General features: G+C 51.1%; 1 protein-coding gene across 6 annotated transcripts in view; it reads left to right on the top strand.

The window, feature by feature from the left end:
• LOC105190592 (Smg6 nonsense mediated mRNA decay factor) overlaps nt 1–17,739 on the top strand; it is an 86,379-nt gene extending 68,640 nt beyond the window's left edge. For 4 of the 6 annotated variants that reach the window (XM_011153392.3, XM_019844815.2, XM_011153390.3 and 1 more), the window contains 4 exons: nt 5,292–5,454; nt 10,560–10,780; nt 11,938–12,022; nt 12,503–17,739. In XM_011153392.3, coding sequence (XP_011151694.1) covers nt 5,292–5,454; nt 10,560–10,780; nt 11,938–12,022; nt 12,503–12,642 — 609 coding nt within the window. In that variant the 3' untranslated portion in view covers nt 12,643–17,739. The remainder of the gene's footprint in view (nt 1–5,291; nt 5,455–10,559; nt 10,781–11,937; nt 12,023–12,502) is intronic. The other 2 variants (XM_011153391.3, XM_011153394.3) reach the window with 1 other exon arrangement.
• Nucleotides 17,740–18,286: the final 547 nt, after the last annotated feature.

Here is an 18,286-nt window from a genome sequence, read left to right as displayed (position 1 = left end):
CAGATACACGCGGATCGTTCGCGGCCGGTGAAACTGGCTGGCTGGCTGGCTGGCGGGTTGGCTGGCTACACGCGTGTCTGATTTATGAGAACGTATACTCCCGATGGGCGTACGACGTCGCTCGTAATGGCTCCACGATCTCGTCCATCGAGAGTGATTTTCTTGGCTCGTGGAAAATATCGCAATTTTCATCCTCCGCGTGTTCACTCGGTTATAGTATTTGCTACTAATTGCCCGTCTCCTTGTCCTTCTCCCCGCGACCTGTATTACGACCTATTTATTCGCGGCGCGACGATTTTTCTTGTTCCACCGTCCGACGTGGCGTCCCGAGGGGGGACGCTCCTTCATTGGGGGGTACAGAAGATATAACAAACTTCGTTCTATTTGTATCCTTTTCTGCCGCTCTCGGTGGTACAACGCGGATCTTACGTTTGCGCTCGTGTACTAGATGCTATATCGGGAACGTGCGCTTTGATGGTTATCGGCCGATCTTTTCCGGTCAAAGATATATTATTCAGGAACCGTTGCAACGCGTCGTCGTGCAGATCCTCGCGGAATCTGACACATCTCATTCCGCCTTTCATTTATTCAATGCTCCAGAAATTTTAGAAATAGAACGCTCTTGTCGCGTAACCTACTTGTGGGGAACTACCTCGGTCTTTCGCGGGATAAATCCGTGATTCTGATGATCCGATAACGTCCGACTTAATCTGCTCGATTCTGCAACAGCAGAGAGAAAAACAGCAATTTGTCGAGTCTTAATAAAACCCGAGTCTAAAAAAAATACATCGCTGCTGTCGCGTCGGAGAGGAACTAGTTTTTCGAATCAGTCGACGGGTCCAAGAATCTCGATCGTCGTTTTGCGGCGACGCCTCGCGCACCTGGTGACCTGAGAAAAAGAACGGAGTCGATGACTCCGTCTTCCTTCCATGCAGAAAAGCGTTATTCCGCGCTCGAGCGCGGCACGAGCACGCGCGCACGTTCCTCGCCGGTCCCGCCGGACCTGCGATCTGCGAACCTGTCCCCGACGGTTACCAGGTACGTTTCCGCGAGTGTTGCGCATTTACAATGTTGTTACGGGGCGCGGGCCCGCTCGAGCGTGTGAAGGCCCGTGTCGGTGTGCGCTTAATATGCGCGGGCGTAGGGGCCGCGATGCGTGATTCAACGAGGGTTCTCACGAGCAGACCGAGCAGCTCTCGTCGAGGTGCGAGACGCGAGGTGCGAGGAGACTCAACCCAGGCCCACGGAGGAAAAAAAGTGACGAGAACCGCCGACGGTGCGGGGGAGAGCGGGAGGAGGAGAGCGAGCGAAATAATGAGAGAGAGAGAGAGAGAGAGAGAGAGAGAGAGAGAGAGAGAGAGAGAGAGAGAGAGAGAGAGAGCGAGAGAGCGCGAGGAGTGACGGGGAACGCGCGGCGGTACGTGTTCGCGGGAGTGCGCAACGGTACATGCCACATCGTTTAGGAATTCACGAATACTTTAAACGGGAGTAAATTCCTCGGCTTTTTATGCCGTTGTCACATCACGCACGGCGCGCCGTAATGAGACTCGCCGTGCGAGGGAGGGAAGCGCATTGAATTCCGAAAGAATATGCTGCCGTGACGGCGCGGCGGCGGCGGCGCGGGTGCCGTTTGTCTCGCGCGATCATACATCGCGATTAGATAGAGCGTGAGTTACGGCCGGAGGCGAGGGAAAGAATTGCGAATGCCTCGCGTTAACAAACGACACGCTCTGTGCAATTAGCGTATACACCCGCCGGATAACGAACGGATACGTTCCGCTCTACGTCGCTTGTCACCGCCGCTCGCATATCGACCGTAATTCGGCTTGAAAATTGCCCTGCAAACGTCACACCCGGGCGAGTCTCTCGTATTTTTTTTCAACGCGACATATCCTTGGCAGGATGTTAAACTCGACGCTCCCGCGCCTGTAATCGGAGAATGGGCCGACTCCCGTTTCGAGTCGGCTTACGATCATATCTGCTGCTGTGTGTCCATTTCTGAATATCTAAGCAGCTGTCATTCCCATTCATTCATGGAGTCGTATAGTAGTCTAGACGAGCGAACGTCGACGTCTCGGCGGTGCGGCGAGGTGCTCTCGGCGGTCTCCCTCTCTCTTTCTTCTTCTTCTTCTTCTTCTTCTTCTTCTTCTTCTTCTCCTCTCTTGCGCGCGCTCTCTTTCTCTCCTCTCCGCTCCTCTTCCTCTTGAGCTCGTAATCAAACAGACCGGCCAAGACACCGAGTTATTTAGAGAAAACTTTGCATACCATTAGCCGCCTTTACATAATTACAGATTGCCAGAAATTCCCGGCGGATTTTTCGACGGGCTCGTTGCGCGAGTGATTCGAGTACGTTGATCGTGGACCAGCCAAAAATGAAGAGAAAGTACGCCTGGGACAGACACTGTGGGAACGAGGCGCTTAACGTCGTACGGGGCTGTCGTTAGTGCGCGCGGGTCGGACAATGAATTATTTATAAATCAGAAGATGTATAATCGACGATGCGCGCTCGCGCAAATAAACGCACCTAAACTTCGAGTCTCTCTTTACGGTGAAATTATTCGCGTACGTTCTCCTCGTACTTCGCTTCCGTCGCGATAAATCCGGGCGCGCGCTCAGTGTTCTCGCATACAGATTCATTTTTATCTCGACGCACACGTGCGATGCTTCTGGGTCGTTAGCCCCCTCCCTTCTGCCCTTCCCCGCTCCTTTTCCCACCGCCCTGGGCTCATATCGATCACCGAGGAGGACTCGTTTTTGACGATCCGCGAGGACGTTCGCTCGCCGAGTTAATGTCGAATTCGTACTCTCGTCAAGCTCTCCGCGCCGAAAAACGGCGCGGCTCGTCCCGGACGCCGCCGGCGTTTCTTACCCTTTGGCGGAATGGAAATTGCGAGTAACGTCGGCCGGGACGATGCGCCGAGAATAGCACGTCGATATATCTCGCTGTCAACACGTGTATGACATTCGCGTACATCGGCGCGGCATAGCGCGGTGTGGGCGGTTTGGCGCGGCTTCACGACGTCACGGAATCGCGCGTGCACGACCCTCTCTAGTTTTGCATTCCGGCCGTGTGCTCCCACGAGCAATTAGGCTCGTCTTCAGATTCCACGCATGCTTTTCGCCGACTCGTGCGACGTGCCGCATCGCCGACATAGTGTTAAACCGATACTCTGGAGAAGCCCGAATTTGAATAATTCTCGGGATACCGTTGCGAATAGTCGCGCCGACTGCCAGGATCATTTTACTTGCCCTCTCTCTCCCTCCCTCTCTCTCTTTCTCTCTCTCTCTCTCTCTCTCTCTCTCTCTCTCTTTGCTTGTCACGGGGTCCTCGAACCCCTCGTGATTCGGAGGGAGTGTCCGACACGAGAAGTGACTTAATTTATTCGTCAATTACTTCTTCTGAACATCCGCTCGATTTTATTACCCGATACTGTCGCGTTCGGACGGCTCGAATTGGAATCTCTGCGATTGTGGACCGGTTGATCCGCCGAAAGCCGCCGACTCTCGAGGCTCGTGTCTCGAGTTTGCGTATCATCACTCTTGCGGGAACTTCAATCCTTATTTAGCCGATAAATTTTGCCTGAGATCGTAATCATTTATTACGGGACCATAGAAAATAGGAGACGAGAGTCACTTATTAACAGCCGCTCTGGCATTTATTATTCTGCTTAGAAGCAGACGCAGCGGTAAGCACCTTAAATCACAACTCGGAGCATGTTAATGAACTGAGATAGCGAGAGGTAGCGAATACTTTAGCATCCTAATGAAGGAAACGTGTCCACGATCGGAGCTCCGACGAGCCGCTCCGACGTCTCGAAAACGACAGTTCGTCGACGAACGCAGGCAACTTCGCGCTTTTTGTCTTTTTCTCTTTCTCTCTCTCTCTCTCTCTCTCGTTCTCCATCTCTTCCCGTCTTTACATTTTTGAACGAGAACGGGGTTCTCACCGACGAGCCTCGGAATCATCCCCCGCGTATCGATCATCGTCACACGAAGGGAAGCGACATCCAGAGACCTCGTTACGTTTGTAGCCTCTCCGTCGCAACAATGGTTGCTCGACATTCGCGAACATGTCGGCGAGCCGACATTGTGTTCGGCGCGGTGTGTGCACGCCGCTCTGCCTCTCGCGAAAGCACCGTCCGCATACGCGGGATTTAATCGAAAGATAATGCGTCTTTCGCCGTATCCTGCTCGCACACACGAGTCTAATTCGCGCGTACGCGGCGCACAAGGTTGCATCGCACCGCACTTCTGGCTGCGAGACGAGGCGGAGGAGGAGAAAGAGAGAATCGCAGAGACGCATGCAGGTCGAGACGACCGCTCGACCTGTGGAGTTGCAAATGGCCCGGCTAGTGATTTACAGGAATTTGAGATGCGTGCGCGATCGCCGCGCAGGAAGACGCGACGGAGTATCGTTCTCATTAATTACGCGCTGATAACATCGCCTAGCTAGATCTTAATTTTCCACCTGTGCGGGATGCGCCGGTGCGATTTGGGTTATTAATCTTTAGAGGACCGCAGTTGTTTTCTTCGACTTTTTTATTTTAAGTATTAGAACTTTATTATTAACATCATTGAGTTGAATGACGAAAAAGATGGCGCCACTTTCGCGCCAATATATTGACTTCCGGTCCGGAAGAGAATCAGGGTCCTTTTTTTTTTTAGTTTTTCAACTTAATGTTATTAGATATTATTAGAATAATTGTTTAACATCATTTTAGAGAAAAAGTAACATAACAAGACAAATAACATGTATAAAAATTTTTATACCGCAATTTATACCGCAAGTAGAAGGCAGTCAAAATGCGTCATATGTATTTATATATATCAATTTATTTCGCAATAAATGCATACTTTGTCGAAAATATAAAAAAAGTAATTGAAAAAATAAGAGGATTAATGCTTTTACGATACATTTAGTAGTTTTTCTTGGTGCGGTACAGTTTGAAGCACGGTGCACAACGCAAAGAGGTGCATCGCATTCACCGCAAATAAATAACAAGTATAACAATAATTATTATCAGCTCGACAGTCATATCATATACAGAGAGCGTTTGCCCGATGCTGTTTACAAATCGAAACTGGCACAATACAAAGTATAACGTGTAAGCGAATATGAAATATAAAAGTAGAATATTAATAAATTAAAATATCCTACAATAGTAAGTTAAAACCTGATAAATTGGTTTTCGAGCCTCCAAAGGCAAAAGCAGTTAAAAGCCAATAAATTGGTTCCCGGTCCTCCAAAGGTTAACACGCTTAACGAGTGTCCTGTCTGTCTTTGTGTCCAGGCGATCTTGCAGAAGTCCTCGGTATCGGTGGAGATCGAGGTGAGACCGAGGCAATTGGTACCAGACACGAACTGCTTCATCGACTACTTGCCGCAGCTGCAGATCATCGCGAGAGCTATTTCCGGGGCGCAGCCAATCTACACCCTCATGGTGCCACTCGTCGGTAAGCGAAAACAAAGGGTTCCAATGGGCTGTTTGCTTCTTTTGAAAAAAAAAGAAAAGAAAAGAATAACGAGAAATCGATGACGAGTCTCGCGTGGCTCGCCCGCCAGAAGCATATACGCTCCGATTGACCTCCGACCTGGACGGGCGTTTTTTCAAGCGAAGGTCGTCGATTATCTCGCGAGAGAGGTGGATCTCGCCCCGCGGGAACGCGTTTCGGAATAATAGCCCTCTTCGTGCGAAAAGATCGGCGCGTGAAATAATTGACGATAAATAACGCGCCGGTCGTGCCTCTCTTCCGCTCTCCAGCGCCGGCCGGGAGGCTCGGGTTCGCCCGCATCAGCGAGAATAAAGGAGGCTCCGATTCGGAATCGACGCCTGGCCCAATGTATCGTAAAATCCCAGCTCTCTATCTCGTTGCGACGCGCGCTGTCTCGCTCGCCTCGTAAAAATCGACCGCTGACTATCGCGGAGATTGGAAACACTCGCCCGCCGTCGCGAGACGATCCCGTCAGATGTACGATCGCAATCAGCGCCGCCACTCCGCTAATCATTGTTAAAGAAATCGGATATTGTCTCTCGCAATTTCTTCCCGAGGCGTCGTTCCCATCACACGAAATCCGCTATTCGCTACATCGTATCGTCCCGATTAATTTCGATTAAAAATCTTAACATTAAAAATGTCCCGAAAATCACACCACGAGACGCGATCGACGATGGCCAAAAACATCTTCCCAAACGTTGCGTCTACGTAACGTCATTGGATCGTCCGTGCGATCGGGCGGTTCTAGGTCGCTTGTTGAGTCAAAGCAATCGCGAGAGCTCGCGAAGAGTCTCTCGACTCACCCCGTCTCCGACGACGAGGACAGCAGCGCGCGACGTTCACCGGCGTCGCGATGTCGTCGGACGATCGCCGCCGATTCCTAGCGAAGGATAGTTCATTGGGTCATCGTCATTACGCGTCACCTGCCGCGGAGTCTCCCTCCCTCTGTCTCTCTCTCCTCGTGAGAATGAATTGTCCCATTTATCCCCTGGCGTTCATTGTCGTCGTCGCCGTCGTCGTCGTTATCATCATCACCACCGTCGTTCTATCGACGTCGTCGTCGTCGTCGTCGTCGTCGTCGTCGTCGTCGTTGGTTACCTGCGGCGGAACGCGGCTTTGTCCGGCCGGGAGCCGTTTGCCGGATCGAACTGCGGACCGACACAGCCATTAACGGCGCTTGCGTCAGCTCGCGGCTCCACGGCGGAGGATGATGATGCCGAGGAATGCGAGCCGATTCCTCCGCTCCAATTAACGTTGAGCAATTCTTCGACGGAGGTCGATCTACCGCGCCATTGTCAGGGCGCGCTTTTCTTAACGGTCCCACGTCGGGATCTGGCCCGAACTAATTCACGGTCCCGAGTCGTCGTCGTCGTCGTCGTCGTCGCTGTGTCGCCACGCTCAGAGTCTCCTTCGATCCGGCACACTGTCGCGCATTCCGGTTAGAGCGCGTACCGTCATATTGCGTTCCGCTATGTAAATATAACAGTGCCCCAGTATTTATGCAAATGCGTCCACACGAGTCTTACACGAATTTCAAGAGAGCGTTTAAATTGCAAATGAGGCATTGACGAATTGCGCGGACACGTGTTTTATAAGCAGGATATTGTCCAGCCGCGCGGAATTAACGGAATGCCAGCGACAAAAAAATTGGAAGGTTGCCGCGATGTGTCGGGAATCGAATCGGCAATTAATAAATGACGCGGTCATCGCTCGTCGGAAAGAGCCAAGCGTGATCTCGCGGAGAGTTCCGTGATATTACGGCATCTCCTCGCTCTCGCAGCGCTCTTGTGTCCTGCTGCTTCGGCCGAGTCCTCCAGCGTTAAAGCACTCGTTAAACCGCGTCATTAGAATCCGTTAATTATTATTCGCTTCTGCGAACGTTATCCGCCGAGGCGAACGCGCTGCGGGATCCAGATAGCGGTAACCGCGTACTACCGTATTGCAAAGAGTAACAAAGCGCAGTTCTATTCCGAGGAGATATCACTGGGGGAGCGCGTGCGCCGTAAATCACGATCAATTAGACAAATCGCGTCGCGAGTTTATATGCCGATATGCTTCGAAAGCTCGGCTTCAATTTTCCGCTCGATTTCTCCCGTTTCATACCTCAAACGACGCCGCGGCGCTTTGAACCTTTCCACAGATAAGGGAATTTCGTCGCAAGATCACGTTCAAGCAGGCTCGATTTATCGAGCGGAGTGAAATTTCTTCCGCGTCACGCGTCGGCCTTTAGCTTTAAACACGATTGTCTTCCACGGAGACGCTCGTTTCTGTCAATCGTCGGCTGGATGACGCACGGCAACGACGATGACGCGCACGGCGCGACGGGACGACCGGTTGTTTCTTTTTTTAATAGTGGGTTTGTAGGCACTCGCTACTCGCGGTGAAACGCAATCAGCGATAAATTTACAATCTTCCACGGCGCGGCTGACATTTTCACGGTGTTGTGCGGTAAATGCGTGTGGAGTTACGGGCATGACGATAGGACGGGTGCATTCGGAACATTTATTGCCTCGCGCGTATATCTTATCCGCGCTCGAGCGCTTTTAATTCTTCGTGATATATTCATTTCAAATGCCGGAGCGTTCGTTACCGCAGCGCGTGCGTCTGAGTTACTATATACCTCGTGCTCAACACGCATACGTATACGTGACGCACCGATTTCTCGCTCTGTGCGTCGAAATTGTAACGAGCAGATTGGACGCGGAAAGAAATCGATTCTCCCCCCCTCCCCTCCTTCTCTTTTTCCTTCGAGACGTCAGTTTGTGACGAAGCCTCTCGAGAAGAGAGACCGCGCGAAAGTTGGACACGTCGGCTGAAGACACGCGGCACGCTCACACGGTGCTCGATCGAAGACAAGGCGACTAGTGCCAAGGTTCAAGGCCATTGGAAATCGAAAGGCTCATCAATCATCATCGCTATCGCCAATTAGCGCTGATCCAATCGTCGATTCAGCAAAATCGATTCACGGCGCGCCAATCCGAAACGCGCGGTACCTCGCGGAAGCTTGCGTCACCGCTTGCGCGTCCTATTTTGTCATGGGTTGTTCCTCGTCATCGCTCTCCTGACGGAAGAGCTTCGGATGCCGAAGGCGCGTGTCAGGCGAGACCCAAGTCGCGGCCGTTGCGATGGGGCAAGGACAATCGCGTCGACTCGCCGATTTTGATGGCAAAAGCGGGGATTATCGCGATTGGTCACGCGTCGATCAGACTCTTGGACGATACCGTAGCGAGAGTCTCGCGGGGCACGAAGAGATCGTGGAAAAAGTTGAAGTGGGATGGTCTACGTGTTTGCGCGAAGAAAACGAGTTCGTTTGAAGTCTCGCGAGATCGTCCCTTAAAGTTTCATCTCGCGGCGGAGCTTTCTCAATTCTGTCCGCGCGCTCCAGCACGACGTGCTCTTCGGCTGCAGTGCACGTCCTTACGTTTCTCGGCGACGAAATAATTATTTATCGCGTAATGATAAACGACATCCGCAGACATCCTGGGTAATAAATAACGGGCGTTTCCCGTATTTCCCTCTCGCTCGGCAGTTATTCTTTCCATTTCCGTCTGGCGCCCCCGTCTCGCGAACTTCATCCACTACCGACCGCCCTTGTCTGCTACGGGGCCGGCCTGGAAGGAGGATAAGGCTGGCAGCCGGTTAATTTATCGAGTCGGGGGAAGTTTGCTGGATCTCCTATTTGCATTTTCCGTAGATTGCATCCCCGCGAATATACGAGCAAGCGCGTGCGCGTGTGTGCGACGGCAATCTGTGGCGAATGGAGTCGATAAAGCTCTCTCTTCTCTGTCTCTCCTCTTCTCTCTCTCTCTCTCTCTCTCTCTCTCTCTCTCCCCCCCTCTCCCCCCCACGGCAATTCGACAATGATGATCCTCCCGCCGAAAGAAACCTACGTCGTCGCTTCACGCGCGGAGATAATGGATTAAAGGGTGATATAATAAACGACGCGCCACGCGAATATCGAGCTCGCGAGTGCGCTCTTCATCGCGCGCTTTCTTCTTTCTCCTCCGCGTCGGTTTATACAGTACCTCCGACAAAAGACGTCTCTTTCTTAGAGCCCTCTTACACCACTCTCGCCGCACATGCATTCTCCCGTTCCTTTTTGTCATTCGTACGGTGGTCGTGGATCCGAAAAACGAAAGTGCGCCGTCATGCAAAATCGGCCGACGCTGCCCTTTGACCCCGTCGGCCAGAGTCAGCCAGCTAGCCAGCCAGTCAACCACGGGCCCGTCTGGCTCCGATGGTGAACAACGGTGAGTGTTCACAGTTAGGTTCTCACGGCTCATACATGAATGCATGTATGCGGCCTGAAACGCCCGCGATTGGCCCGATGTCGGCGTCTACGGCAGTGGCGTGTACCGTCCGCCTTCTGGCTACGATCGGTACGTGGGCGATATCGACGACGATCGCAGCGCCGATCGCCGAGTAGAGAAAGGCAGAGGGAGAGTGGCTTTTGAACGTGCACGTATGCGATGGTCCTTTGCGTCGCGCCACCCCCGTTTCCCTCAATCTCGACCGCGAAGACGAGATCGATGCCGCGTCGAGGGAGCACGTGCTCGCACGTGCGCGTAGGGAGGGAGGGAGGGAGGGAGGGAGGGAGCCGCCGTGGTGGTAGTCATAGAAACGGCTTCTCTCGCGGGTCCCTCGTGGCAGCGATTTTTTATTTACCGAGGGAAAAAGGATCCTAATTTGCGGCAAAACGTTTCTACCCGACTGTAGAGACCACAAAAAGACCACCACGCGGGGGTGAGAGTCGCGCTCTGAATCAGCCCTTCGAGCGAATGTACGTAAGCGCAAATTCCTCCGTATGCCGTAATACCGAATGTAGAAATGCTGTCCCGTTGCTGCGACGAAACATCGACGACGAGCATCGTGTCGTGAAATTGAAGGGATTTTCGCGAAGGACAGTGTCCAGCGATTCGAGGAGACGAATCGCCGTCGTCGACAGGTCGGAGCAGGTCGAGCAAACGATGTTGTTACGCGAGTGACGGAACGGCAAGTAATTATCTCGCGACGCGGAGCCCTTACGCGTCGTTAACGGGCGGAAATGCTGCTTTTTGTTGCAGTGCTAAATGAACTCGAAGGTCTGGCCCGAGGCGCCGATGCGAGAGACTGTCCACCGGCGTCGAGGGCGGCGCTGAATCCTGAGCATGTGGTGCGAGTGGCCGAGAGCGCCAAGGCAGCGCTGGCCTTCGCCAGAAGCCGAAATCCGGCGATCCGCTGCTTAACCACGAGAGGCACCGTTCTCACATCCAGCACTTTTACGGTGGAGGAAGATGTCGACAAGGTAAGAGGAGAAGAAGCGGTGGGACCCGGGCGATTCGATACGCTTACATTGGCTGCTTGAGTAACTGTACTCGGCGCTGGTATTTAGAAGGCGAATTTGCATCGATCGTTGACCGCGTGCGCCGCTTGGAACGAGTGTCCCGATGAGCCTCGATCCTTCGCCGTTTTATTTTTAACCGGTCCTTGTCTAACGTCCGAACAAAAACTCGCGAGACTCGCCGTCGCTCAACGAGATCTAGGCGTGGAAACGATATGACACTTTTTGCCGGAGCTCTCCTCGATGTTTCTCTACTCTATTTGAACTTGCGAGCTATTCTCGGCGCATCGAAACACCGTCGCGATTAAACGAGCGCCGCAAACAGCTTCGTCCGTCGTGCTGGTCTATTTTCTACTCTGTCAGGAAGAAGAAGAAGAAGAAGAAGAAGAAGAAGAAGAAGAAGAAGAAGAAGAAGAAGAAGAAGAAGAAGAAGAAGAGTAGGAGAAGAAGAAGAAGAAGAAGAGTAGGAGAAGAAGAAGAAGAGGAAGAGTAGGAGAAGAGAAGAAGAAGAAGAAGAAGAAGAAGAAGAAGAAGAAGAAGAAGAAGAAGGAAACGTCGTCAGCGCGCGCGCGCGCGCGATTAAAACCCGTTTCGACAATCGCGTAGCCCGAGCGCACAAATTATCGAAGGCTCGTTACTGTCGTCGCGATTTCCGTATCAGGACGCCTGCGGTGTGCACGACAAGCGCGACGCGATAAAGCGAATGGATTTTGACGTTCGCTCGATACGATTCCAATAGTCGCGTACACAGAAAGGCGGCCGTACGAACTCTGCCAGCACAGTCGTTTGTTCCCAAAGACCAATGGCAGCGGGTAGAAAGAGAGATAGAAACGGTAGGCTCACTCGGACGGTGTTCATTGAAGCGCGAATGTTATGATAACGAGCAGAGTACCCGAGAACACCCACGTGGTGTACGTGCAAAAGACTTTTCGCAGCCTATCGCCGTCGCGCCCGTTCACTTGGCGCCGAGTACGGTGGCCTGTCCGAGGCGAGAGCTCAAATTTTCATGACAGTCTCTGTGACGAATTCCGGAGGCGGTCCTTGGCGTTGTTAAATGAGACGGAGCGCGATTATCTGTCGACTTCATCGGTATACGAAACATTTCGGGCGTTTTGTTGCAGGATGGACTGACACGAAACGACGACAGGATATTGACCACGTGCCTCAGCCTCTGCAGAACGATCAGCAAAGACCAAGTGAATACAGGTATGTGTGTCTGCCTTCTCGAAGCGTCAGGATAGGTTGCGTTTGAATATTCTGGATCTCGCGTAGTCTCGCAGTCCTGTTTCGATTCAACTTTCCGTCCGTATGACAATCGACTCGTACTGTCGCCACTCTTAGATTATTTCTACAGTGTTCAAAAGTTTCTGTGATCTTATTCTAATCTAGTTCAAGAATGCCTCTCGACAAAGGACAATTTTTCTGCTCGATAAGTTTTTCAAGTAACGTTTAAAAGTAAGTAAGAAGAGAGAGAGTGAGTGAGAGAGAGAGAGAGAGAAACCTTTTCTCATCTCTTCGAAACTTAACCGTAAATTCCGTTCCTCTTTGAATTTGATACTTAGAAGAGAGAAGACGCTTTGCTACTTTAAATTTATCGAAGAACACCCAGACGGGAATTAGTCAGTGTTAGTAGCGGGAGGTCCGGTGTAAGGTCGGTAAAAAATGCAACCTCGGCTTTTGCCGCAGCAGAGGAAGGACAGCCGCGGCGTTTGAGACGGGAGGTGGTCCTCCTCACCGAGGACCGGAACCTCAGGGTAAAGGCTTTGGCCAGGGACGTGCCTGTGAGGGAAGTACCCGACTTCATGCAATGGGCTGGGCTAGGCTGAGACATCAGAACGTGATCGCGACCAACTGTCCCCGCTGACAAGAATTCTCCCGTGTTTCTGCCGCACGAGCACGACAAGCAAGAACAAGAACAAGATCAGACGCAAGACAAGAGGAAGAAGCCGAAAGAAATGCCGAACCGATCTTCGTCGCGAATTTATTTCGCGGACGACCGTCGACTGTGCGCGCACGCGACGCTGTCATTGCGTAAGCGTGCGTCCCGACTGGGTATATCATGCATTCAGTCTCCCACCTAATATGTCAACACCCTTTTCTTTTTTGATCTTTTTGTACGCCCTCGACGACAGAAATTGTGGCGGGCGACGAATAAAAACAGAAAAGAAGAGGAAACAGAGGTAGAAAGAAATGAAAGAAACTGCGCGACCGCGCGAAAACTGCGAGCGATGTATGGTGTACGAGCGACGAGTAAGAAACACCTCGAAAGAACTTGACGCTCGTCGTTTCAGCCGGAAACGCCGAGCCATTCGAAGGCTCTTCGAGCATGACCGTGACACTTCCTACCTTGCAACACCCCTAACTGTTCTATGTATCTTGAACGTGTAGACATAAAATCTCGACGAGAGCTTTTTCGCGCGGTGACGTGTAACGGATGAGCCAAGAGAGAAAGAGAGAAAAGGGGGGAAGGGAGAGAGAAGGAGAGACGCATTGAACGCAATCAAAGACGACCGGCTTCAAACAGGCGTACAGACGCGGCGAGGTAAAATTGGAAAGAAATAGAGGAAATAAGAGTGGGAGAGAGAGAGAGAGAGAGAGAGAGAGAGAGAGAGAGAGAGAGAGAGAGAGAGAGAGAGAGAGAGAGAGTGTGTGTGTGTGTGTGTGTGTGTTGTGTGAGTGAGTGAGTGAGAGAGATAGTTAGACGAGGACGCGTGTTGTGACAGAGAAAGAGAGAGTACTACAAGAACGATAAAAGAAAAGAAATAAGAAACTACAAAAAACCCTGCTGTCTTGCAGTTGTTGCCGCTATTTGTAGATTGTTTTTATCAGTGACGGCCGTCGCCTATTGCGGCCGGATTGTTTTGTACGATTTCGTTCGGCGATATTCACTTTGTTAAGCAAGACACATCATTATCGATAAAAAAGAAGAAAAATAAGATAGGAGAACATTTTTATACCGCACCGTACATCGGTGTCGCGCAACGCATGCGTCGCCTTCGTTGTTAGCGGTCGCGAGATGAGTCTTTTTTTATCATCGTCGTTGCGAGCCCCGTCGCGCGAATCCTCACTGACATTTTCCAACGAGAGCCACGACCCTCCCCTCTGTTTCTTGTGTTAATGCCATTAATGTCATTACCTGTAAGCTACCATAAAGTGAATTATCGGCGACGGTTCATTTTCAATGAATGAGCGGCAGTAACCGCTCGAAACGTTGCATCGCCGTAAAACGGCACCGCGAATTCACCGTGATTACCGATTAAGCTCACGCGATCGAGCTGAATTAAATATTTCAGGGACGATCGGGGGGGGGGGGGAGAGCGACTCGTCATCGTCGCCGAAAACCGATGACGGCTCATGCGTGAAATACGCGTCGCGCAACGATCGGACATTTGCACTCCCACAAGATGTTGTCGGAGAAATGTCGATCCGAGCAGACACGATAAGGGAAAGTTTCGGCCGAAACTTTCCTCGACCGTGCGAGCGTATTTTCGCGCACTGGATCGAACGAAAGTGCTGTTCGGGCGAAGGTGCTGTTGCCGATTGTCTCCCGTGAACGTACCTACTGCACGTACGCGCGCGTACACAATAGCCAACGAGGTGTGCGGCGGCACCTCTTCTCATTGCTCGCAGGTACTCGCTTGTGTAGCTTGTACATTAACACTTGTGGTACGCCGGCTTAAGACTTAGGAGTTTAGCGTAAGAATATACGAGACACGCGGATCGATTCTGCAGAGAGAATTATCGGCCGCGCGATTGTAACCGTGGTGTTCTTTAGAATATCGGAGATTAACTCTTTTTATCGATGGAAAAACTGGATTATCGGAGCGGCGTTCGCGACCGCGATCGCAAACGCTTGGACAGCGTACGACGCGACGAGGACACCGACGATGGGCCGACTGGCGTCAAATTAGCGCAGTATGTCTCTGCCTGCTTGCCGGCGAGATCGCGGTCGCGATCGAGCGCGAGATTGGGATTCGCAGAGTGGAACACGCAATCGATGTCGCTCGCGCGGGTTGAAATCGAGCGGACGCCCCGGGATCGCTTTCCTTAGGACGCGACGAGCCGACGTGTTTCCTTCGTGTTTTTTTAGTACTTCTCGCTTTTGTCAGACGTATACGAAATCTTGCGGGAGATGCTTGGAAGCGCACAGTGACCGAGACACTCGCGGCCGGCAAAGAACTGGGGAACCGACCGATTGAGTAGTGAACACGATGTCCTATTTTTCGACAAAGTTAAGGTAGTTACTTAATGTTCCGTAGCGACTATCGAGTATGTATGCATGCGAGAGACAGAAAACACGAGAGAACGAGAGAGAGAGAGAGAGAGAGAGAGAGAGAGAGAGAGAGAATGGCAAGTAGATTAAATGGAGAAGGAAAGACAGGTCAACGGAGAGCAACAAAATGTTCGACACTCTGGAGATCACGTCTACGAGGAACCTCGATGTGATCCGAAGTATCGTCTAAATTCTCGCGTATTACATCGAGCCGGTGAGCAGAAGAAGAGCCCACCCGCGCAGTCCGGGCGATATCGTTTCGTTACACCGCGCCGTTCCACTCGAGAAACCGCACGTTGTTCCGCACGCAGAAGAAAGTCAGTCTCCTCGGTGTGTCGGGCGAGGGTGACCGTTCGTCGCCGCTTTAGCGGCACAAGAAGCATATGAAAATCTCCTCTTCCGAGACCTGTCCCGTGGGAAAGTGTTCTCGGACGAAGTAAAAAAAAGGGGTGGAGAAAAGAAAACCCCGCCGTGCGTCTGCGCACGGGCTCTTCTGTCGCTTGTGGATTTCAATAATTTCCCCGCGAAAAATCGCAAACGATCGCTCGAACTCGCGAGTAGGAAACACGGCAAGTCAGGTTCCGCGAAGCACGTCCAGGTCTTATTTAAGCGTAAGTACTTCTCAATGTCGCCAGGAGACGCGGTGAACACGGTTTGCCAACGATACCTCGCCAGGATTCAGGATCGGCGTGTTGAGAGAGAGAGAGAGAGAGAGAGAGAGAGAGAGAGAGAGAGAGAGAGAGAGAGAGAGAGGCGGGTAGGGGGCACGGAGAAGGAGAGATAGAGAAAGGGAGAGATGAACTTCGCGCTTGTGAACAAGAAGTTCTTGTGTGCCTCTCGTCCTTCGTCGTGTCCGTTTACTTTGGCGTCGTTTTCTTTTTCCCCGTACCACCTCCTTTCCCGACGCCGTTTTTAGCTCAATTTTTTATCCGAACCTCCAACGCGAGAGTGCGTGTCGATAAAGTTGACAAAGTTCACACGAAGCACCGACGATGTACACACTGTCATTGTTTTTTTTTTCATTAATTTCTAAGTATATCATTAGTAGACTTTTTAATGCGTGTATTCGGTCGCCGTAAGCGACCAGATAATTCATACGAAGACAAGCAAAATGTTCCGAGGCGGTAGGAACGCGACAAGTCGCCGGGCGAAATCGATTGCGCGAGTGCAACATGCAATCGCCGATGCGCAGTAGGAATTATCGATAAACTGTTCGCTTTCTCCTTTTCCAAACCGACGTTGATGGTCCGCGCGAGATATGTTTTTAACGATCGCGGAAAGAAACGCGAAAAAATCATTTCTACGCATGATCGATTGAACGCGTCAAACGTTTCATTCCGTTTCATGAGAAATGATGAATCCACTACTTACATCTCGATGTGTCCAATATCAGTGTGTTCCTATAGAATATCCTACATCATAAAATCGTAAAGTTAAATTACCATTTCTTCATCACCGTTATCATTGTCGTCATCATCAAAATGCAATGCGAGAGTGAGTGAGATATTCGCAACGACACGCGCGAGATTCAGACGAAAATCTTCACGTCTTCGAAGACACGTCTCGGGCGCACAGTCGACCGTCGGTTTCCCATCTTTTTCCTCCTCTTTCGAAGAGGAGTTTATCGATAATCCCCACTAACTAGTTATACGATAATAACAATCAGGGTATATAGTTTGCAATTATATTTCGAGCATATCACACAGCGTTTATCTATATCATCGAGCCCCTTTCTTCTGCAATAGCCGTATCAGTGCAATAGACTCGCGCTACCTGTACGGATAATATCGCCATCGCGATAAGACTATCCGTCCCTCCCTCGAGCTCACGATTCATTTTCGCTGTTTCAATGTAACATATAACTCCACTCGACTCACTCCGGTCTTTCACTATGAAATTGCATACGTCGATCGTGTCGCGGCCGGTGGTGTCGGCCGATCGGCTTGCGCGATCGAGTTCACGTTAGCCCGTGCTTGAGAGAGAAGAGAAGAGGGAAAAAAGAGCGAGGATGAGAGAGGAAGACAGAGATTGGAACGCCTGATTATAATAGGTAGACAATTGTCACGTAAGATAGACATCGTGATTTTTAGGGTACGATGTGTCCTGAAAGCGGGACCCCGCGACGCGGGACGCGATTCTCGGTGTCCTGCTTCCGAGATAACTCTCACACCGTAAGTGTACCTCTATACCTATAAATGTATATAGGTATATATAATTATATATAATTATATGTACGTATTATATATAATTATACATATATAAATACAATCCGTCACTCACCACTCACACACTCACATCCACGCATACGCTCACACACTAATACACATATAAACACATATACATTCACACTCACACACAGCCCCGATTTTATGCTAGATCCCCGCAATATCTATTAAATCAATGTGCGTGTATTATCATGTGACGAAGCAAGAACAAACCGTTTGTATTTCGTCTCAGGAAAAGTTATTTGCCGATACGATACTATACGATACGACGATCATGATACCGAGGATGATAATGATGACGATTATGATGATGATAATGATGTTGCTACGGCGGAGGTTTTTAGGCTAATCGTTTATTACACTTATGAGAAATGTCGCTACTATAGTGTTACCACTTTGAATATTCAATAAAAAGTGACGTTGAACCCCTTCTAGCGTTATTGTGTCATGTACCTATACGGTAATTACACGATATTTAGTATATACAATATCGGTTTTTTTTTTTTTTGCTTCTACCAATCTCCCACAACGGTGACCACCAAATTACCCTCCCCCTCCCCCCCGTCGCACCTGTCCTACCGTCTTCTCTCGCGCTCCCGCGAGATATTTCCCGGCGAGTTAATTCAGCCGATCGAAAAATCGCTCGACACTCGAGAACGCTCGACAGCGCGATGTCGCGCGGATCGCACGGTGCCTTGGCTACCGCCGCGACGGCGGCTTCGGCGACCCGACCCCGCGGAGGTCCGGTTCGTCCATCGGACGGACTTTTCTCGCGTGCTCTTTACCCAGTTCGCGAGATTTAGGCTCGCGAGGCACGCGGCCGGGGACCGTTGCGTGATAGAGCCGTTGACACGCTCGACCTCGTTATATACCTTTGTCGTCGAGGGTTCACGTGCCGCCGGACGGTGTTCCTTCTGGGTGCACGACTAAGGTCGCCCGAGTCATTCCGCGCGCGGGCGCTTGCGCGTGAGG

The sequence above is a fragment of the Harpegnathos saltator genome, unplaced genomic scaffold (assembly GCF_003227715.2).
Source record: "Harpegnathos saltator strain DR-91 unplaced genomic scaffold, Hsal_v8.6 scaffold225, whole genome shotgun sequence".
Taxonomy (NCBI): Eukaryota; Metazoa; Arthropoda; class Insecta; order Hymenoptera; family Formicidae; genus Harpegnathos; species Harpegnathos saltator.
This window is presented reverse-complemented; position numbering and strand designations above follow the sequence as displayed.